The sequence below is a fragment of the Cyprinus carpio genome, chromosome B3 (genome assembly GCF_018340385.1).
Source record: "Cyprinus carpio isolate SPL01 chromosome B3, ASM1834038v1, whole genome shotgun sequence".
In the NCBI taxonomy this organism is placed as follows: domain Eukaryota; kingdom Metazoa; phylum Chordata; class Actinopteri; order Cypriniformes; family Cyprinidae; genus Cyprinus; species Cyprinus carpio.
In genome coordinates, this window is record NC_056599.1 from 25,144,720 (window position 1) to 25,169,481 (window position 24,762).

The window sequence follows — 24,762 nt, forward strand, 5'->3', positions numbered from 1 at the left end:
CACATCAAGTGAACAATCTCATCATGATTCATTGATTTACTTATGCAGTGAAGTGCTTTCTGTATAAAAGAGGACAAAATGACTTGATTTCACAATAAAAGCTGATAGTAATTCCTCAGGGATGACTGTGCATTATTGCAGTTGTTTCACACCTGGAGCCCCAGTGCTTTCAGTGTCTTTGCATTAATTTCATATTCTGTTTTCTACATCAATGCAAACTGATCAAAGAATGGACAGACGTGGCATCTACCGCTGTGATAGCATTTGTAATCTGGTTGGTTCAACATAAATGCAAACCAAAGGGTGGGAATGTATGGAGAATTTGCGCAACCCTATAAAAAGTTTTTCATATGAAATAGGATGACATTTTCTTTAATAGCTACTTTACAAAAACCTATGCATGTATATTTTATAATTCTATATATTTCCTGGGAGTCAACCCCATGTCCTTAGTGACCTATAGCACCAAGAATGAAGTGGTATTTTGAATATTGGTGTATTGGTATTTTTCAATGGCGTTTGGATTTACTTGCGATTGATTTTAGCATGTTTTCTACACTAACCTTGTTTGAGCGTAAGTCTCACACTGCAACTGTATCTAAGCAGAACCCGTTTACATTCTTTGAGTTTCCAGCTAAGCATGCATTGTTAACCTTACTTACAAAAATACATATGTGGGTCAGATATACCCTGTAAAAGAGATAGCCTACTGTTATGCAACACATATTTTGTCAATGGAAATCAGTTTTATTATAATTTACATTGTGTAGCCTATGTGTGTCCATGCACTTGTGTGTTTGCATATCTGACACCAAGTAGGCAGTTACAGTATCTGATCAAAAGACCAGCTAATTTAGGGTTAACACGGTGATGCAGTTTATAACTTACCACTTACTCAGATAGGCCTATAGCTATGACCAGTACAAGCTGCTAACGTTTAATAATTTAATGTTATAAACAAATAAATTGTTGATTGTGAATTATTGTTGTTTTTATTTTTTGAATATGTAGTCCAATATTTATTCTTATAATATTTTATTTTGGTTTTGGTTTTTAGATTATATATTATATATATTTAATAAAAAAAATTAAGTGCGTTATTTTAGTTTTTTTAAGCCCACTTTAAGGCGCGTCAGAGGCTGCGCGCTGTGCGCAGGGCAAAAGCGACCCTTAAACCGGGGTAGATAGCGACAGTCCTGGGTAATTAGATTTCGGCCTCACAAAAGACAAAACATTTCACTTCATTTCGTTTTATTTCAAACCCGCAGATCCAGAACTAAGGATATTAACCGACGCGTATCCGGTGGTGTGTGAGTTCAAGAACGAGAATCAACCCACAAGAGCAAGAAATCCCCCAGAAAACGAGCAGAAGTTCACCGAAGTTTCTCAGTGTTCATCATGGAGGAGAAGAAGGAGGAGGGCGAAGCGGAGATCCACGAACACGGACCCGAGCACTGGTTCTCCAAGTGGGAGCGCCAGTGCCTCGCGGAGGCCGAGAGGGAAGAGCCTAGCGAGGAGGAGGTGGACCAGAACCAGGAGAAACTCTGGCACCTCTTCCAGAACTCCGCTACGGCGGTGGCGCAACTTTATAAAGGTCTGTGCGCGGAGAAAGAGACCCCACCAGCGGGCCTCCGACCTCCAGCAGCTCGGCTAAAGAAACCGCTCGCTCTGGAGAAATATCGCGTAAACCTGTTGTTTCGAGAACGAACCACACTTTCCGACTAAAAAGCCCATACTGGTCTCATTTGGCCACTAAAGTGACAATAGCAGCGGTTTCTGTTTGTTTTTCACCGCTTTAGCTGCGCCGGTCTGGCTGTGTTTGACAGTTTGTTCGTTGTTATAGTGGCCTTGCTAACCGGCTAACGTTAGCCGGAAAGCCGGCTAGCTAGCCAGTTAACACGAGCTTTTTATTGTTCCTCTCGGTTAAACTGTCTGTATTGTAAAAGCTTATTTTTAAGTGGAACGCATTAACGCGTTATAGGCTTATTAAATTAAAAAATTTGACACAAAGCTCTGCCGGTTAATGAGCTAGCTTATGTCCTATTGTGGCCGTGTTTCAAAACCAAGTGTACTTAACAGCCTACCATTGTGCAAACACAGAGGCACTTTTGAACGCACCTATGTTACTCTGATAAATTGTCCGTGTAGGACACTAAAGCTGAACACAGAGCCATTGTCTGGTTAACATGAGCAATATTTGAAATCGCTCTTAAAGGGATAGTTAGTTTACCCGAAAATTATTGCGCCTATTTGTCTCAACAATTAGTGATCTGTGGTTGGTGGTTATTGTTTGTTTTAAATGCAATACTATTAGTCTAATATAAAGAGTGTGTATGTATATATATTTTATAGATTATATATTAATATATATAATATATATATATATTATATATATATATATATATATATATATATATATATATATTGTATGTATGCATGTGTGTGTGTATATGTATATATACACACACGCATACATACATGACAATTAAACAAATACACATTTATCTGTTAGATACATTTTTATAAAAAGTGAATATTGAAATAAAACTTAGTGTTAATATTATTTTTTCCCTTCCCCCCCCTTGTCCTTTTTTCCCCCCGCCCCCTTTTTTTCCCCCCCCCTCTCTTCTTTTTCGTTCCCCCTCCTTTTCTTCTTTCCCTTCTTCTTTTATAAAAAGTGAATATTGAAATAAAACTTAGTGTTAATATTTGAATATACCTTTGGTTACTAACTAGTAACACATGTTGTTTCAAACCGGTATGGATATCTTTGTGGAGCTCAAAAGAATGTCAGGTGTTGACAGCCTCAGTTATCATTCACTTTCATTGTATCCTTTTCCATACAGTAGAAGTGAATGATGACCTAGGCTAGACCGGTGAACTATCTTTATTAATGTATAAATGTGTCTTGGCATGCTGATGTGCAAATGTGTAAAATGGTGAGTGCTTCTTATGTGAGCAATAAATTAGCTCTTTTATGCTTAGGAATTTAATGACTCTTTGTAAATAGTGTTGACATTTGTGAATGTTGGTGTAATCCATTGCAAAACCAGTGGAATTCAATGTGTATTGTCTACACGGTTAGAAAAAGTATTTTCTATGCGTTTCCTAATCTTTAGTGTAAAGGTTAACAACAGAAATCCTATCTGAATGCGTTTCTGGACCTATTTTCGTAATCTTTCTTGTCTTTAATGTCCTGCGAGCGTCCCTGATTTTACTCTTGTCTTGCAGATCGAGTCTGTCATCAGCAAGGACTGTCATTGTGGTCTCCGTTTCAGAACGCTGCAACAGCAGTGACTAATCTTTACAAAGGTAACTCATTATTACATATTTGATTTTGCACAAATCTAGAACCCAACTAAACTGAATGCATACATACTTCTGACTGTGATCTGTTTAACAGAGAGCGTTGATGCACACAAGAGGAGCTTTGACTTAGGAATCCAGATTGGTCATCAGCGACGTAATAAAGATGTTTTGGCCTGGGTAAAAAAGCGAAGGAGAACTATACGAAGGGAGGAGTTGATAAGTTTCCTCTGTGGTAAAGCGCCACCACCAAGGACTTCTAGAGCAGCCCCCAAACTGACTGTCATGTCTCCCAACCGACCGCCTTCATCAGACACAGAATCATCTGTAGAGACTGATTTACAGCCCTTCTGTGAGGCCATAGCACTACATGGTAAATATTACTGCCCGCTCATAGTTAAGATACAGCTGACTGAACATGATTGTGTATATCAGTGCACATATTTGTCTTAACATTTAGCAACTGCACTTTGTAGTTTACATATGGTGGTTATTTTAAATGCAGTAGTATAGTATTAGCTCCATACAATTTTTTTTCTCCTTTAGAAATTTGTTGTATAGAGCTAATATTATTGGATACTATATAATGATATATATTTTACACACTTTGTAGTTTGATATATATATGTATATGTATATATATATATATATATATATAGTATATATATATATATATATATATATATATATGTATATGTATATATATGTATGATATATATATATGTATATATATATATGTATATATATATATGTATATATATATATGTATACATATATATATATATGTATATATATATATATATATATATATATAATTTTGTTTTATGAGTATATAAATAATACCTGGGGGGAAAAAAACAAATGTAAGTTTTAATAACAGTATTATTATTATTTATAAATTAATTGTAGTAATATGTTATTTGTAATTTCTTTGAGTGTTTAATGCTCTTATTTTAGTTGTTAGTTGTTGTTGTTGTTTTTTTTTTTGGGGGGGGGCCATGATATGTTTATTTTATTTGTTAATTTAACATTCTTGTTTTTTAATTGTTATTTGTATAGGCTGGCAGACATTCAAAAGAAAATCTTCTCTACTGGCACTCAGATGGTTCAAATACATGGACTGTATGATCCATAGTATATTTAGAGCTAGATGTCTGGATGAAGGGACCTTTAGGTTTATTTTCAAGCACAGAATATCATACCTCTACAAACATAGCATCACTGCAATACACTGGAAACATGAAGTTGCCTTCACATTACCTTCAGTTGTTACCACATGCTGTGTAGAGGTTTTTTTTGTAAAATCACTGCCAGCTAAGCCCATCACATCCTCAGGATGTTTCATTATTCATGGTTTGTGAATGTGGTGTTGACACAGAGTTGCTCAGTGTTTTTAAAGTGTGAAAGTGTGCATGTGATGAAACCGGAGGGCACGTGAATTATCTCTCGTCTTTGGTTCCAGGTCTGAGTGGAGCGATGGCCAGCATCAGCGTCCGCTCAAGCACTCCCGGCTCTCCGACTCATGTCAGCGGCAGCTCCAATGCAGGGCGCAGGAGGAACGGACTGCACGATGTGGACTTGAACACTTTCATATCGGAGGAGATGGCCCTCCATCTTGGCAGCGCAGGCACCAGGAAGCGGACCTCGGTCCAGTGCGCAGACGTCATCACAGACTCCCCAACCCATAAACGCAACAGAATGCTCTGAACTCAGTTGTTGTTCTGTATGCTTTGTGCTGCTTAAAATAAAAGCCGCTTGATCCTCAACACTTGCGTTCCCTCAAAAGGAATCAAGGGGCGCAGTACACTTGCATATTCAGTACAGTATGTCATACAGTGGAGGCTAGTTCATACCGCTCCATGCATGTTGAATTGTTTTTTTTTATTTGCACTCACCACACCATGTTATTAATTTGAGTTGTATGATGCTGTCAGTACCCATTTTATTGAAAACATATTAACTACTAGATAACAACATCTAAATAGGCTATATTTAGTTCACAATATCTCCTAGTATTGCCAAGCTAATAACTCAATGTTTGTTTTCAGATAACGGTGTGAGCATCAGCCCATTTCCCATATATTTTCAGTTCTCCTTTGCATTCATTGAATGGCAGTTCTGTTGTGATCAAATGTGCAACGTTATTAGTCATACTTGAATCTGCTGCTGATTTATATGTTTGTGTGCTCTTGAGAAGGTTGCAATAATGATTTTGCACTAATGCATTTTTTTTTTCTAGACAGACATCAAGAGAAAGGCAAGGGAAGTGAGGCTTATGATACAGTGGTGCAATTGTTGACATTTTACATTTCAAGCCTATTATGATTTGGTTTTGGGGTTAGGTGAGTCTTTGTGCTGTAAGAACCGTGTTCAGCAGAGCTTTCTCTCAGGAGAGAAAAACTGTGTCATCTTGAAATTGAAGTGTCCTTTAAGTGCTCTTTAAATCCAGGTCAGAGGATTTGGAGAGATGCACATGTACGGTCCAGCTTTGTGCTGATGTATAGACGTCAAGCTGGACTCTAAACCCCTTAAAAAGTAGAAATAAATGATAATATGAGCTCCGGGGGAATGAAATTGTGTGCTCTTTTTGGCTGATACACAAATATACCACTCTTGATTTGACATGACGGATTTTCTTTTTGCCCTCGTCATTATTCTTGACATAAGATACCTAGGGTAGAAAGGCCAATAGTTGATATGATCCTCACGTTGACACTTGTAGATTGAGTGTTTGATATGTCAGGTCACTGCTGGTGGGAAATCATGACGTGGAGTGTGTTTTCTGTCAAATCCCAATCAAACTGCTTTATGCAGACATATTTAATTACAAATGTTGCAAGAGTCAGTTTGATTTTTTTTTCCTGTAATATAAATACTGGATGTTTGGTTATTGATTTCATGACTAATTCCATAAACATTTATTTTTCATAAATGAAAACGGATCTAATATTGATTGCTTTGAGAAGGAAGTATTTATCATTGATTGAACTGACATGTAATGCATTTTGTTAATTTTGCAAATGTCAGGTTGGAAAGTAAAATTGTCTAGATGATCCAAAACATCATAATGAAACCAGTTGCCATTAAAAAAAAGAAGAAGAAGAAAAAAAACTGCATAAGTTATAGGCTAAGTTATTAAAGTTACCTTTGTATATTTTGTATATTTTTATATCAATTGTGTATGTTTTGTTTACAGAATTTTAACAATTTTTTTCACATCCAATCGAGCCTGATAACAGCCATTTGTACCTCTACTGATTAAAACAGTGATTCTTGTTTGTTTAGTAATTAAATGTATCTTTATACTTTATCTTTATATCTTTATCTATTGTGTCATAGCAGTATAATTTGGACATAACTGCACATGTATGCAATGCATTGTTGTGAGTTGTGCAAAAAAAGCAGAGACACAAGTCAGTGATTGCAAAAGCTCCCTCCTGACAATCTAAATCTACTGGATGTGCACCTATGCATAGATGGAAAACATTTCAAATCACTGTGATTCTTGTGACTTTTGTCATGGGCATAGACGGTGTTTGCTGTGAAGTGCTTCACTAACTGATGCTAAGCTGCCCTCTTGTGGTAGTTAGTATACGAACAGAAAAAAAAATAATAATAATAAACCCCAAACTATTTTATGTAAAGAAAATATGCACTAAACAAAACTGCATTATTAAATTAATTTTAGCAAAAGCTGAAATTCTGCTAAATGTTTCACTGTGCTATTTTACTATTTATTATGAATTATTTTTTAAATAATAACAATGATTTTATATAACAGGCTATATTTTAAAAAGTCAATTCGTTAACATTTTGATCTCAATTTTAATCTTATTCCATTTTTTTACACAAATTGTAGTGTTGAGTGCATTCAAAAGCTCAACACTGAACATGTGTTATTGTATTAAAAAAAGAAAAGAAAAAGTTTTAAATTATCAAGCCGCCGCTGAATGAAAGCTTAAAAACTGCATTCCTCTCGTTCCCATTCTGGTGTTTATTTTAACTGTAAAAAGCATTTTATTTATAAACTGAAACGAAACATTTGCCTTATGGGTTGCACATAAATAAATAGAAAAGACTTCTTTTAACTGATTATTAGTTTAAAAAAAAAGAAAGAATTTCAGGCCCTGTTTTGTACCCTTTTGTGCAAAGTATCTGTGTTGACATGGTGCAAATTCAAGGATTTTAACTAACATACAGACAAATACAGACAGACAGAGAGACAGAGAGACAGACAGATAGATAGATAGACAGATAGATAGATAGATAGATAGATAGATAGATAGATAGATAGATAGATAGATAGATAGATAGATAGATAGATAGATAGATCAGATACCACTGCAGTCGGAGCTGTTTGACAGGATTATGTTCATGCTGACCTCTGTCTCCACGGGAAAAAGTTCAAGAAGTTTTAATAATTTACATGAAAGTAGGAGGTGCATTCAAGAATGTATTAAAATTATAATATTGTTCTGCCGTTAAAATGTCACTGCACAGGACATTTTCTTCCTTAGAGATGAAACCACGACGAACTGGTCTCAGATGGCTTGGCTGAAGGGGAGGTCACTATAGCAACTGTTTTCTACTGTGTCCCAGCAGCAACGCTCTTTGACGTCATGCCGTTGCTCTGACGACTGCAGCAGGAAAACACAACACTGGGTGGCGCTGTTCCCACAGCTGTGCGACTGAACGACGAGCTACTCGCCAGTCATCAAGCGGATAGAAGGCTAGCCAGTATTATCAAGCCAGCTACGGTTTGTGATGAATATAATGTAATGTTTATGTAGGCTATATAACATATGTTCATGATATTTAAATGGTAACCTAACCTAACTGAGGGGAAACGAATAGCAAATAGCAGCAACGGCAAGCATAAAACATAACATTACAGTTAAACTGCATCACATAGACTCCGTGTTGCGAATTATGGATGAATCATCTGACAGTGCTGCTATTAGGATATGAAATGGAGAATATGACCTTGTGGGAAGCATCCATGAGAAAGGGTCACGTGACCATGTGCTGGTGATTCATTTTCTCCAAACATCACAACACGCTTTCGTTTTTATAAGCAGATATGACATTTATTAAAAAACCATCAGTGTTGGCTATATCATGTAAATAGTTATTTAGCACCATTAGCACCAGACCTGCTCAACAGTTGGTCTGATTCAGGGGTAATCAGCAGCTTTGTGGACAAACGGCAGATGTTAATTGTCATTTAGCAGATGCTTTTCATCCACTAATTGCAGTTCCTGTAACCTGCATGGGGTTAAATACATTAGCACATCTGAAACAATAGTGATTGTTATCAAAGTAGCTTCCTGGGTCACCCCTAGAGGTACAAAAAGCTCTTTTGAGAGGGTCCGAGCCCCGTCTGGTGTTTTATGCTATTGGTCATTGGCCCATATGTTCAGATTTTGCGTAGCTCATTTTTGCACCCCTGGTCATCAGGATTAAATTGACATAAATCTTGCAGTATATTTTATTTTATTTTTATTATTTTTTAGGCTTGTACATCCAGACCGTCTTTAAACTGTTTACACGTGTTCAACGTCTTAAAGACTTAAGTTTTTCTTGAAAAAACCTTCCTTCTCTAGTGAAAAATAACAACAGATATTAACATATTTTAAATTTAAAGACTTAAGTTTTTCTTGAAAAAACCTTCCTTCTCTAGTGAAAAATAACAACAGATATTAACATATTTTAAATGTAAACTTTTTAAGGATAACTTGTGTAATTTCAGTAATTGTGTTTCTTGTGAAGTATGTAAAGGTGTTTATTATGTATTGAAAGTTAACCTGGGCCACAGTGACGGAAATCTGAAATGACAGAACTTTCCGGTTTTTCCAAAAAAGCAGTTTTTTATTACACTTTGGTGGCCTTTTGACCTCTTTTATTTTGTATCTGATGCTTTGTCCATTATTACAGATTCTTCAATTGCATGACGAACCAGCTGTTTCTCCTCTCCATCTGAGGGTGTAAATGAAATATCACTTTCTGTACTGAATTACAATGGCTTCCTCCTATTCTATAGCACTGAAGTAGAAGTGACTTCTGTATGTATCAGACACGCACCATGAACAATTCATGAAGCCCATAAACTGAGTTTGACAAGAACGTAATGGCTTCAAGACACATTTAACTTACCCAGATCCAGACTGTGACAATGACCTGCAGTCGAGTTATGAGTTCAGATATATCAAGTTCTGTGCACATGACATATATGAGATGTTCATGAAACTGTATTTTTGCTCTGTTGTGCATGTGGATGGAAGGCTGCTCATATGATCATCATCACTGTCTTATGAGGTACAAGCACATTCAAAATCAATAACCACATCTGTAAAGGGATATCAGTCTTATATCCAGTTCAAGATTTTTTTTTTTTTTTTTTCAGGAGCCAGTGACTTTTTATTTAAAATTTGCATGTCAGTTTGAAACTATTATTATCTACATGCAAAAACGGGTGACTTTTCAGCATAAAGGGACAAAGTTATAGCTGTATTAAAAAATAAAGAAGAATAAAATTAGAAAATCAGTGAAACCTCCCTTCAAAAATAATAAAGGTACATTAAAACAAAGCAGCGGGCAAATACAGAATTGAATGTTATGCCTCTGCTACTTGATGTAATAAATACCTCTCAAAAAAAAAAAAAACAGAAACAAACACGACCTGACTCAAAGCTGGCATTAGGCCTGGCGTGGATGTCATTCATTATGAGCACTGCTCAACAAATGAGGGTACAGTCACGGGAGCAGAAGGTGGAGCACTCGGCAGAGCCGCACAGAGCAGGGGACCCGAGGAGAGCACATGCTTTTCTGCATTAATCCCCATTTCCAGACATCAGGCTTTGACATGTCTTCTATTTTCTTTCACTGTCTCTCTGAATTTAATGAAAAATGCAACACCACTTTTCTACCCTGAACTTCCTCATCTGCAGACCTTAAATTATGGATGCTGTCCTCAGTGCTGATCTATGAGCACAAAGTGATGCACAGGCCTTGAAACATTGAACTTTTTTTTTTATTATTATTTGTGGGTCTGTGTGGTAATTCCTCTCTCTTATTCTTTGCCTCTTTGCATAACATAACATAACATAACATAACATAACATAACATAACATAACAATTAAATAAATTAAATTAACATAACATAACAACACAATATTCACATTGCAGGGAAACATTACAGTATAAATAACATAACATAACATAACATAAAAACATAACATTGGATTTCCTGTATAACCCAATTGGTGCTTAGCCCTTTAAAATTGCTTTTATTAAAGAGTCCAGTATATTTTCTAGAGCAGAGGGCATGCCCTCTCTAATGGAAAACATTTTGTTAAGGCTTGTCTTAACCAATGAAAGTGGATATTTGCAATATGAAGTGTCTAAATTATTGATTCATTAGATTGCAGCTTATGTAATGGTTTTAAAAAATGAATTCATTACCTCCCATGGTAGGGAATTTAGATAAAATTGAAATTCTATTATTAAGAAGCTTTTATTGAAGAGAAATCGTGCTCATTAGTTTCTTTTGGTGTTTTGGGGGCTTTTTTACTAGCTGTAGATGGGAGCACAAAACACACTGAATGTAAATTATGCATAGCAATTTTTGCCATAATACTAGAGTCAGCTGGAGACATAATGTTTTGAGACTTAGAACGTGTCTGTGAGTGTTGGAAAAACACATTACATAAAGTGAACTCATGAAATAAAACAACCGGTTAAAGAAAGGCACAAAGTTTAATGTAAAATACTGTTTGTTTGTTTTAGTTTGTTATACAACAATTTGAGAATAATTGCAATTTAATATAAAAAATTAAGGGAAAAAATTTATTTTGATGAAGTAAAGGCCAAAATAAATAAATAAATAAATAAATAAAATTAAATAAAAAATCAAGTTATGCAATAAACATAACCTTAACATCTAGTGTTGAGGTTATCATAAACATCTAGGATTTTTAAAGAATTGTTTGTATAATATTTTAGATATGTTATGTTTTTGTTTGTGTTTATTACAAAGTTATAAGATTCATTCAAATTAGATGGGATTCCATTTAAAATCTTATGCTGGCTTATGAATAAAAAAATTATCATATAGAGAAAAAAATATAATGCCATAAATCTTTTATACTTAAAGAATGTGTAATATTGGCATATCAAACATATGATAGCCCAATTCAAACCAGTATTGTTTGTATATTGGACAATCAAAAAACAAAACCAATGTTTGTGAACCAAAGTAACTCTATGCAGCTTACATATGCTTTAATTTTTTTTGTTGATTTTGTGTCCTTTCAGTACCTATTCACAGTGGTTGCATAGAAAACAATTACAAAACATTTTCACGGAAGAAGTAAAATTATACCATTATTTTGGTACAAAATTCTGAATGAATGGTGGCAGAACTTTAATTTTTGTGTGAACTATCCATTTAAAACAATTTGTAAACGTTATCCCCTTTTCCAGTAGGATGTCATTGTGCTTCTCGGATGTCTCGCTCAAGATTTCATGTCGTTATGGTGTCAGACCGTTTGATCCCATAGGGTGGCTTAAATATAACGACACATCTTCTTAATTGGACAGAGTTGCTTTCATTTAAAATGAATGATATCTAAAGTGAGTCCATCTCAAGGGCCAAGTGAAGAGCACTGGATCGGTCATCCCGGGTGAATTGTTAATAATGCATGTATCCATTAGTCAGCAGAAATTATCCAGGCGAGACGACATTTTTGCATGCCATGGCGAGAGTGTTGAAAACACCAATTATATGTGGGGGTAATTAATGGACTAGAGGCCATCACTCGCAGGAAGACCAGCAGAGCATGAAGGCTCAGAAGAGTGCTCTGATAACTACACACTGAGAGACACATTGCCATGCTGAGCAACTTTTCTATTCACAACAGAAATTTTGGTTGGATAACAAGCCCCCAGAATTAAAGTAGGTTATTAAGATGCAGGAATCGTGTCTTGAGTGCAGTTTGTGAGTGAGGGAATGTTTTCCCTCGGTGATTCCCGTACTAATGAAATTTGTTTTAAACAAAAGCAAAGTGGGTCAAAGAACCCTCAGTTGTTCTTGAGCCATACTTTGACGCAAAACTTTAAAGCTTAAAGTTCTGACCTTGTGTTTGTATTCAATTCCCGCTCCCCTGAGGTCAAATACAGCTCATCACCAAGGACGACATAAGCTCCAAAAACACCTTAATTGCATGGTTTCACAGAGTGCAAAGTTATCCGTGTCAGGCTTTTCTTTTTCTGTTTTTAAAATATTATGCAATTTAAAATAGCTGTTTTCTATTTTAATGTTGTATAAATGTAGTTTATTCCTGTACTGGCAAAGCTGAATTTCAGAAGCCATTAATCCAGTCTTTAGTGTTACATGATCCTCCAGAAATCATTCTAATAATCATTCTAAAACTTTGTAATATAGTTTTTGATCAGTTTAATGCATCCTAAATCTATTATAAATAAATAATGCATATTTAAACAATTTAAAAGAATTGTACACTTGACCTTGTAATGCACTCATGTTTAATAAAATTAAAAGACAAACAATAGTCACACTTAAGAGGCTGAAATAGCTGTCCAGTAAACTAAATCTGCATATTTAATTCTGTATTTTTATATAATATCTTATTCTTTGCACTCTCCTGATTTTTAAAGTCAGACAATCTGAGGAAAACAATATGTGACTCTGTTGAAAAGAATATTTATGCTACTTTATTACTGTTCATGCACACTGGTAACATGAAATTATTGATAGATCATTGACTTCTGTCAAGCCTTTGTTTGTTTAGTCCGCTTTTCTCATATAATGATAAATCAAACATTTCATTACCAACAGTGATTCATTATGAGAACATTGCAACACATAAGACACCACTATAAAACACATAGTTTAGTACATGTTTATGGGAAACGGTTTAGGACTTTATAAGGATTAAGACTTTATTAGCAGCATGCATCCATCCCACATCAGACATTATAGGATACGTTAAAGCCTTCTTATTTCCCTGGTGAGAAGAAAAGCGTAAATATATTTATTCTTGTGGGTTGTTAAGAAAGAAGGAGATCTTCTCAAAGCAATTTTCATACACTGCACTTCCTCGGTCTCAGCGTTTCTTATATAATTATGTATGATTACAATACTAGAGGGTCCGTCAGTGTAAAATGAAAGTGCACAAATTGTCCCTCAAGTCACTGATTATCATTACACAGACCCAAAGAGAGCTGCTATTGTCAAAGAGGAGGCGTTTTCTGAGGTCAAATAAATAGCAATTGCTTGTTTGCAATGACAGGGGTGGTCTTTTATAAGGCAAATGTTAGTAAGAACAGAGGAGGGTATATGAGAACATAAAGTGCGTAGGAAGCTGACTTTGACTTTTGGATGTTTTCCCCAGCTGACATTTTATTGTGTCCACATAGATCCTCTGTGCATTTTCTTTATTTGCTATGTTGTAAACATGGTCTGGCTAACATCCTGTTTCTTAACTGCCAGCCAAGCAAAACAATTTAGCAATTATACCATACTATATTATTATATACAATAATATACAACCATTACAATTATGTAATTGCATGTGTACTGGAGTTTGGTTGAAGCCCAGCGGCACTGCAGCTATCTGCCTTCATAGTCAAATCACATCACAAACCCTGACTGGTCACAGATTATATCACTCAAAACAGCTTGTTCTCTGCGTACAGGGTCAGATCTCATTCAGGGCTTTAGAGACAGCATTTGCAAATATGATATGATAGATCTATCTATCTATCTATCTATCTATCTATCTATCTATCTATCTATCTATCTATCTATCTATCTATCTATCTATCTGTCTATCTATCTATCTGTCTGTCTGTCTGTCTGTCTGTCTGTCTGTCTGTCTGTCTGTCTGTCTGTCTATCGGTAAGAGATGACATTTTTGTATTGTCTGACAGGCAAAAAGTATGTATTTATCCAGCTGACATACTGCAGCAGTTCAGACCTGCCTGTTTTCCCTTCTGCACCAACAAACAAAAGCATTCCCACACGAGAAAGGTAATGGAAGGGGTGCCCTGTCTGGTACACTGCACAATTTTGTCTGTTTCTGCAGGAGGCAGTACTGAAAGCTTAGCACATGGAGGAAAACATTTGTATCTCATTAAAATTTAATAGTTACCGTATTTTAGGTGCGTGCTGGTGTTGCTGTGGCTCCTTGCCAGCCACTCTCACAGAGAGTCCTTAAAGGTTGCCAAGGAACTTGTGATTGCATGTAGAGACGGAAAGAGATGTGTACAGATGAGGCGAGATGTGACATCACATTCAGGTGAAAACATGCACACGGTCACTCATCTGACAAAGGGATCTGAATGGGGAAGGTGATTGCTTTTAGTCATGCTCTGTTTATCATGTGTGGATGCCCGGGTGAGCTTTGTGCAACGCTGTCTTGCTGAACTATCTTAGCATGAATGTTAAACCCTAACATTTTTATTCTTCACAATAGGGATTAGCAGCTCATTTTCACATACAGATTTAAAGCAAAAATCACTTCATTTATTTTACTTTTTATTGTGTAATGAATAAAAATATTATCTGGTCGAGTGGTTGAAAAAAAAATGTAATGTTAAAAAGTAACTGGTAACGCTTTAGTATAGGGACCAATACTTACTATTAACTACTTGCTTACTAGCATGCCAATTAATAACATACTGGTTCTTTATTAGTACTTCTAAAGCACATATTCTGCATGACCATATTCTACATCCCAGATCCTATCCAATACCTAAACTAAACAGCTACCTCACTAACTATTCATAAGCAGCAAATTAGCAGTTAACTGAGGCAAAAGTCGTAGTTAATGGTTTGTTAATAGCGAGAATTGAACCTTAAAATAAAGTGTGACCAAGTAATTCATTAAAATAGGATTATATATATATATATATATATATATACAGGTGTATCTCAATAAAGTCGTGGAAAAGTTATTTTATTTCAGTAATTCAACTCAAATTGTGAAACTCGTGTATTAAATAAATTCAGTGCACACAGACTGAAGTAGTTTAATTCTTTGGTTCTTTTAATTGTGATGATTTTGGCTCACATTTAACAAAATCCCACCAATTCAACAAATTAGAATACTTCATAAGACCAATAAAAAAAAAATTTGAATTGTTGGCGTTCTGGAAAGTATGTTCATTTACTGTACATGTTCTCAATACTTGGTAGGGGCTCCTTTTACTTTAATTACTGTCTCAATTCGGCGTGGCATGGAGGTGATCAGTTTGTGGCACTGCTGAGGTGGTATGGAACCCCAGTTTTCTTTGACAGTGGCCTTCAGCTCATCTGCATTTTTTGGTCTCTTGTTTCTCATTTTCCTCTTGACAATACCCCATAGATTCTCTCTGGAGTTCAGGTCTGGTGAGTTTGCTGGCCAGCCAAGCACACCAACACCATGGTCATTTAACCAACTTTTGGTGCTTTTGGCAGTGTGGACAGGTGCCAAATCCTGCTGGATAATGAAATCAGCATCTTCAAAAAGCTGGTCAGCGATGCAGTGACTGGGTGCAGTGACTTTGGTTTTCAAAAAACACAATGGACCAACACCAGCAGATTACATTGCACCCCAAATCATCACAGACTGTGGAAACTTAACACTGGACTTCAAGCAACTTGGGCTATGAGCTTCTCCACCCTTCCTCCAGACTCTAGGACCTTGGTTTCCAAATGAAACACAAAACTTGCTCTCATCTGAAAAGAGGGCTTTGGACCACTGGGCAACAGTCCAGTTCTTCTTCTCCTTAGCCCAGGTTAGACTCCTCAGGAGTGGCTTAACAAGAGGAAAATGACAACTGTAGCCAAACTCCTTGACACGTCTGTGTGTGGTGGCTCTTGATGCCTTGACCCCAGCCTCAGTCCATTCCTTGTGAAGTTCACTTAAATTCTTGAATTGATTTTGCTCGACAATCCTCATAAGGCTGCGGTTCTCTCGGTTGGTTGTGCATCTTTTTCTTCCACACTTTTTTCCTTTCAATCAACTTTCTGTTAACATGCTTGGATACAGCACTCTGTGAACAGCCAGCTTCTTTGGCAATGAATGTTAGGGCTTACCCTCCTTGTAAAGGGTGTCAATGATTGTCTTCTGGACAACTGTCAGATCAGCAGTCCTCCCCATAATTGTGTAGCCTAGTGAACCAAACTGAGACACCATTTTGAAGGTTCAGGAAACCTTTGCAGGTGTTTTGAGTTGATTAGCTGACAGGCATGTCGCCATATTCTAATTTGTTGAGTGAATTGGTGGGTTTTTGTTAAATGTGAGCCAAAATCATCACAATTAAAAGAACCAAAGACTTAAAGTACTTCAGTCTGTGTGCATTGAATTTATTTAATACATGAGTTTCACAATTTGAGTTGAATTACTGAAATAAATGAATTTTCCACAACATTCTAATTTGAGATGCACCTGTATCCTGTATATGTATAAATGTATATATATATGTGTGTGTGTGTGTGTGTGTGTGTGTGTGTGTGTGTGTGTGTGTGTACATTTGTTAATTTTATGTTATGATTCCATTTCCACTTGATAAATAAGCACTGTGGCCTTTAAAGGGCTTTTAATTCACCCAAAATGAACATTTGCTGAACATTTACTCACCTTCTGGCCATCCAAGATGTAGATGAGTTTGTTTGTTTTTCAGAATAGATAGAATAGGGAAATTTAGCCTTACATCACTGCAGTGAATGTGTGCGGTCAGAATGAGAGTTCAAACTTATGAGAGTTATCTTCATGTTAAGGAAAAAGCTGCATTTTCAATGCAAATTTTTATTTTTGGGTTAACTATTCCATGGAATGTTTGTTTAATCATCTCTAGACCCCACTTTTTTTTAGATTATGACTGCCAGTTTTATGGGAAGGTGTATAGGTAATGAAGGAACTGATCACTCTCAATTTGTCCTGGCTGTGTCCGGGTTTATACATCAGCGACAAAGACTTTGTTGAGTGATGCCAATTACTTGCAGCCGCATCAGTACAGAGACAAGGAAAGAAAACATTTGGATCATTATTTTTCAGAGAGATGCGGTATGAATACTGGTGGATTGAGTCACTGATATGTTCTATGTTGATTGCAGAAATTCCCTGGTCTTTTAATGTATATATATATATATATATATATATATATATATATATATATATATATATATATTAAGTGTGCACGATAAATATCGGCCAATAATTAATGTGCAGTAAAGCTGGTTCTCTAATCAGCGGTAAATTCCATCAGGTGCATGGTTTCACATAGAGCAGCTGTTACTACACAGAGCCGTTGTTAACTGACAAGCTGTGCAAATCCATGCTGATAATAAACGTGGATTTGCGCAGCTTGTCAGTTAAAAATTTTTTAATATTTCATATGCTATAATTCAAAAACATTAGAATTATCCAAAATATTTAGATTTCATACATATTTCATATACTATTTATATCAGAGTTGCTGTTTGCCATAATACAAAAATATATACTACTATAACTGTGATGCAATTCAGATGCAATTTGCTTGGTTATTAAATCTAAATATATTTGTCAGATTGGATTTGAATGCTAAACAAAACACCATATGAATAACATGTTACACTTAAGAGATCAATGACTAAGTTTCTAAAAAGGTTTTTTTCTTCCTGTGGTCACATCTTATAGCCTGGTGGAAAGAAGTCACATCAGAAATGAAGTTCTTGATGCCCCTGGCTTTAGCCATTCATCTGTAGCAATAAATCCACGTTTCCAATACACACTGATAGCATTATATCGATCCACCTTAGCAGAAAATATTAGAATCACGAGGGGAAGAGTTGTTCAAACTATTATATAAAAGTCAATTAGAGTTATTCACTCAACAAGCCCATATAGTTGAAAAGGGACATGAATTAAATATCCAGTGAAGTGTTGTCTTCTACTATGGGCTAACAAGCAGCTAAAGTTTACTCTGAGGTAAACTAAACGCTGAGGCATGAAATTAGGTAACTGGAAGGTAAATCTAATTGGAGCAGCAGCTTTACTGCTTTAATGAGGATTCATATCTGTCTGTTTATGTGGCCTGGAGTCCTGTGCGGGATATTTGTAATAGTACACAGAGATGGGCTGTATTATACAGTTTTACTAAAATAGATGGAGATACAGTGAGGATGAACCAGGTAACTGGCATTTAAAACACAGTCTTTTAATCACATTGCTGAATGTCTCAAAAAAGCGATTCGCCAGCACAATCTTCTTGAAATCAATGCAGTCTTGCTTCAGCTTCTGTGCCTCTAATTATGGAGTGAAGTGAACTCTTTATCACTGCTGTCATAGTCCATCTATAGCAGGTAACGAGACGAATCCTTCCCACACACTCGTTCGTTCATTAATTCTCACAACGGAAGGGTTGCTGAATAATACCTTGTGAATCTCCCTCTTTTAATTAATATTTTATTAGAAAGATTTAAAAGGCATGACATAAAACCCTCGTTTGAACCTCCCAGACCAGTGAAATGGTCCAATGGCTTTCAGCATCTCAATCAATAAGGCAAACCACTAAGAAAGTGTCCTGCCCTTTTTTCGGCATCCGTCTTTATCTTTTTGAAAAAATCAGCAAAAATATAATTAAGGGGGGGGGGGGGGCTTATGTGCGTCTCATGGGTGAGGGTGGGGACTGAACTGGGGCTTATCTGCCTCTCATGGGTGGAAATAAGGCTTTAATAAGGCCCAAAGGGAGTGAGTTTGTCTTGCCGGCTGCTTAAAGAGCCATGTGTTCTGTAGGTGGCAGTGGTGCACTTTCACGTTCACACACACACACACAAGATTATAAACACACCTCTACCAGCCAAGACTTAACATGAGAAAGACAGAGAAAGTCCTCCAGGGAATATGCAAAGCCCTATATTCACAATTTTCTACCTAGCTCAACAGTTTAGATAAAGTAAAGTAATTCCTAAAGTACCAATGGATTGAAATTAATTGGTTAAAAAAGCCATAGATAGATGAGAAAATATAGAGAAAATCGCTTTTAAAGTTGTTAGCAATGCATATTACTAATCAAAAATTACATTTTAATATATTTACGGTTGGAAAAGTACAAAATTTCTTTATAGAACATAATCTTTACTTAATATCCTAATGATTTTTGGCATAAAAGAAAAATCAATAATTTTGACCCATACAATGTATTGTTGGCTATTGCTACAAATATACCCATGCTACTTATGACTTTTTTGGTTTTGTGGTCCAGGGTCACATATTATTTTTGAAAGGAGTAACTAGTAATGAGTAATAAATTACATTTTATGTGTAACGAGCCCAGCCCTGCAAAAGATTCATTCAGTAACGCAGATGCTTCAATAAAAATAAAAAATAACTTTCTTCAGATTCTGGTTTGTGTTACTATTTGTATATCTTGTATTTCTGTAGACCCAATAGGCTACCCACTTGGCTGACACTTTTGTGAAATATCACCTTTAAACAAAGCTGGAGAATAATTGGCTGTTTAACAAGCACAGTAGCAGTCGAAGATATGTGATGTCAAATCATTATTTTTTAAAAATGACTCCACAGAGGTAAACTTATTGAATGATCTCAGTTGCGGAGTTCATAATAGTCATCACTGTACTTAATATAATGAAACGGGAGGAAATTCCTTTGAATAATGAGAACACGACAAGAGAAACACTCTTTAAAGACAAGCAGTACCTTGACTCATTAAGCAAGTTTCTAGTTTCATTAGGAAGCATTTTTAAACAAACACCCAAGTGTTAAAAATAATTTTAATTAGCTTTATGCTAGTATTACTGTCTAGATACATTAATTATTTGAGAAAAGTGTGAATTGTAATATTTCGAAAATAGGCAGTGGATAAAATGACCCCGTTTCTAGCCTGTTAGAGGCAGACAAACCCACATCCCTCTTTTGTACATTCGGTTTATTTTTTTTCTCCACACGCTCTTGATTAGCTCAAGGCTTGAGAGTTTTCTGAAAGTCAAAGTGCACCCTCACTCTCCTACGCATAATTATTTGTTTAATATCAAATTAGAAATGCATATCAGCTGTGCTGCCATTTCAGATTTTCCAGGGATGTGCTAGCAGAGGGGAAACAGACTGTCCTCTACATGTCCTTAACAAGCCGGTCTCTAGGGACCGTCAGTGACACGGCTGTCTTCCGATCACTAATCTATCATCATTTGGACAGATTAGTAAGCAAACAACCTGTACTCTCTGGCTGGACTGCAGTACTGTGAGTGGAGAAGGACTGACCTGAGACCTGATGATGATGGGTATTTGGGATAGTGAAGAGTGAAGAGAAGGGACATGTCATGCCATTTCACAACAACCTCAGGGAAAGTGTCGGTTGCCAGAGCTCAGGATGAGAGCGAACAGAGTGCCATCTGCCAAGGGCAAACCTCATCCCAGTGAAAGCATGACAAGAGAGTGACAAGAGGGTCATTCCTGTCATGCAGAACCTTTTGAACTCTGTAAGTCTTAAAAAATACATATGTCTACTGTGGTGTATTTCTATAAAATATCTTCTTTTGTGTTGAACATAAGAAAAAAACGTATACAGGTTTGGAAATGGCATGAGGGTGAGTGAATGATGTTCATTTTTTGGGTTAATTATTCCCATTTTTAAATTAGGCTCAAACCAAAAGGAGTGAAAATATTTAAAATTCATCCATGTTCAATTAATACTGTGAAGAAATAAATGAATACTATATTCAGCAGGTATGCATTAAATAATCAAAAGTGACAGCAAAGACATTTATAACGTGATGATGTTTGAATGTTCTCCTTATCAGAGAATCCTGAGAATAAAGTTCCACAAAAATACTACTTTTTCAACATTGATAATGATAATAAATATTTCTTGAGCAGCAAATGGCATTGAAAATTCAGCTTTGACACCACAGGAATAAAATACATTTACATTAATTACAAATATATATATATATATATATTATTCCACAATATTACTGTTTTTGATCGAATAAATGCAGACCTCTTTCAGAAACAGTGAAAAATCTTACTGACTCCAAACCTTTGAACAGCGGTATATGATGGGGACATGAAAATTGCTGCAGAGTAGGAATGATGCAAGAAACAATGCAAAGACTCTGAACTCTTGAGGAGCTGACCAAAGAGTGCAAGAGATGAAACAAAGCACTGTAGAATACATAATCTGCATAAAACTATTCACTAGTCCATGGTCCATTAGGAATCATTATTTCAGACTGCTCTTTGATGTGTATCAATGGCTCTGTTGTTTTCAGGTATACAAGGCCACATGTCCTTATTTTAAATCAGCTCTTTTGCTTTTATCTATTTTGCAGTGAATCACAAAACTGTTATAAATGCACAGTGAAGACAAAATATTTTCAAAGCAAACACTGTATATGTAAATATGTAATATTATATTAATTTGAATACAAAATATAATCACTCAGATCCCATTATTGTAATAAATGCTGGTCTAGTGGTGCCAGTTGACGTGTTGATTGGTGTTATTCTCCCTATCTTTGAATTCACAGCAACTCTGTGCATCAAACAACATTTAGAGCTGCTGGAGAAAATTCATGATAGGCATTTAATTGAGTTGTGGCCCACGCATTACTTTTTACATATTTGCTCTGCTATTCAAAAAAACCCAGGGGTCCAATCACTGCAGCAGGGGTTAAGACCTCATTTGTCATCTCCAGGAGTGATTTGAATTGCCTGACTGGGTCTCTGAAGCACCTCTGACATATAGTCTTCTCATTATTTCTTCTGGCCTTCTCTTTATAGTGGGTACCAGGACTCCCCTCCTTTATCTCTCTGATTTAGAGCTTTGCAGATGGGGTAATCACAGGCAACAGTGCCAGGGGTATGGTTCACTTTCCCAAGTGTGGACATGTCAATCAGGGTATTGATTCAGGCAGCAACTTCTAAAGGAGAATCAGATAATCTCATCAAGGCAAATAAGAGATCAAACCCTATGGAAATAAAAACCTAAGCTTAGACTAATACAAGCTTCTCTTAACCATCAATCACAGCCGTGCTGATATTCGAATATGATTTTGCTTGCACAACAGCTTAATAAACAGTAACTTGATATTGTGAAACTAACATTTTACACACAATATAGCCAATTACGTTGTCTATTTTTGCACAACCAAATAGTTTCAAACAAAGTCAAAGGAGAGTCCAACATCATGGATCTTTTTTGAATGAATAGGTTGAGTGAATGATTCAGTGACTCACTCATAGGGCTTTTCCAAATACCCAAACTTGAGGTCTTTGCACTTGACCACTTGTCCGCTTACGTAACATATTTCCTGTATTTGGCCAAAGTGTTCAAGTGGGCATGAAGCCCATAAGGGTGAGTAGAACTTTTCATTATCTGATGGGACACACTTATAGCGTTTAATAGAGTGGATTACTTAGTAACTAGCCTTGTCTCCCAATGTGCAAACTATCCATCCTAAATAATATATGAAATTCAAATATGTGCATCCCAAAATATAGTGTGTTGAAAAATTAAGCCAAAAGTACCTCAATTTTTGTCTACCATTTCTGGCAGATTTTGGAGGGATTTGGCTCAGAACTACAAACATGAATAAAACCAAAAATGAATTACTTATACATCCACACACTCCAATGCTTTGCTGTTTATTTGGGTGGTCTTATCTGTACTCAGCAGGGAAAGGCAGTGTGAGGGTAAGAGAAAGCTCCACATCTTCCTGAGAGGATTCAGAGGTGGAGGGGATGACACACATCAAAGACTCTGGATGGCGTAAGAGAAATGCCCCCAAATGCTTCCATTTCAGTGAACCCAGCTTGTGCTTCTGGTTGCAAAGTGAAGGAGCCTCATTCTAAAGATATGTAAACATTCACAGTCTGTGGTCTTCTAGAAACTGTAATCTCATGACAAACAAAGCCTACAGCATATTTTCAAGTATCATATAAAATGATTAGAAAGAGAGAGTGAGAGAAAGATGATGGAACATTAATCTTCTACTTAAAGTCTGACTGAAAGAATGCTTGCATTTTTAAGTTAAATGTTTTCAATTTCATTTTTTTTAACATTTTGCAATGAAGAAAATTACAGAACTTTGTTGGACTGCTGACAAGAAACAGTCAGTTTAGTATTTATAGTTAAAATCTTAATATTGTTCAATATTTAACAATATTAATAAAATCAATAAAATTCATAATAAATTTGTTTTATTATTATTAATAATAATAATAATTGAAAGTAGCGGACACCTTACATCTTGGTAAAAATAGCTCATTTTTATCTAACTAAATATGCTTTTCACAGAGGCTTTTTAATAAACGTTCATATGTGTTATATATATGAACATATATATGTTCATATATAAAACACACACACACACACACACACACACACACACACACACACACACACACACACACACACACACACACACACACACACACACACACACACACAGTCCCCCGAAGTTAAATATGGGAAACTGACAAAACCTCTGCTTTTGTTTAATATGTAACCTGACAATAGAGTTATTGAATTCAGTTTGTTTGCACTGAATGACCTCCTATGGTTTATAAAATTCAATGAAAGTTTCCAAAGTAATCTTTTGTGTGTGGTAAATGGCTGTAAATGATGATTCAGGAAATTTTAGCTATTCGCTGCAGTGCTGTGGCTAACAGACCTCTCAGGGCTAATATAGCCTCTACCTTTCCTTTCAACTTATTATGTGACTGAAGAAAGAGTGCAGCTATTAAAGATTGGCTCAGTCTATCAATTCAAAAACAGCTGAAGATGCAGAAAAGGCTTCCGTGAGAACGTAGAATGAATTTTAACGTTCTGGTCTCTTAGACCTCAAATAATATATGCCATATTTTAAAGAAAGGCCTATTCATGAAGTATCCTGCCAGTTACTCTCCCACATTTGTTTGACTGAAAATGAGAATTTGTTAACAAGGGTCTCAAACTGCTGGGGTTCAGCAGGTGTTCTTCACCACCAGGGGATGTGGTAGATAATAACAAACAGAAACAAAGTGTTTTTACAACCATTTTGACATTGCCATACTTTGAAGGTACATAGATGTTAGTTACAAAAAATGATTAAGATTTAAGTTGCCATTCTAGCATAGTGTTTAATGTTTTCAACAGGAAGTGCAGGGGACTTTTAATTAAGATTATTTGACAGGAGGAAACAGGGCTTTAGGACACTGTTGGTTTTCCAATCTAAATGGACAAAAATGGGAATGTAATTTCATCTGTTACATGGGATTTATTATTATTACTTTTTGGGGAATTCTAGGATAACAAAGGACTTGTAAGATAAATTCTTGTTTTTTTTTCTTTCTTTTCTTTTTATTTTGAGTAATACTTTGAGCCCTACTTAAGGATGGGACTAAAATGGTTTCTTATTGGTAATAGAGTAAAAAAGTAGGCCTATGGGACTAATTCTGTATTGAG

The 24,762-nt window shown here is 35.9% G+C and overlaps 1 protein-coding gene across 1 annotated transcript; it reads left to right on the top strand.

The window, feature by feature from the left end:
* Positions 1-1,141: 1,141 nt before the first annotated feature.
* LOC109058278 (UPF0472 protein C16orf72 homolog) lies at positions 1,142-5,072 on the top strand. Its single transcript, XM_019075495.2, has 4 exons — positions 1,142-1,594; positions 3,232-3,312; positions 3,404-3,679; positions 4,769-5,072. Exons 1-4 carry the CDS (start codon positions 1,399-1,401, stop codon positions 5,011-5,013), a joined length of 798 nt encoding a protein of 265 aa, XP_018931040.1. The 5' UTR covers positions 1,142-1,398; the 3' UTR covers positions 5,014-5,072.
* The last annotated feature ends 19,690 nt before the right edge of the window (positions 5,073-24,762 follow it).

Coding starts and splice junctions, on each gene's coding strand:
- LOC109058278 (XM_019075495.2), top strand. CDS start 1,399: ATGGAGGAGAAGAAGGAGGAGGGCGAAGCGGAGATCCACGAACACGGA. Junction 1,595..3,231: donor GGTGGCGCAACTTTATAAAG/GTCTGTGCGCGG, acceptor CTTGTCTTGCAG/ATCGAGTCTGTCATCAGCAA. Junction 3,313..3,403: donor AGTGACTAATCTTTACAAAG/GTAACTCATTAT, acceptor TCTGTTTAACAG/AGAGCGTTGATGCACACAAG.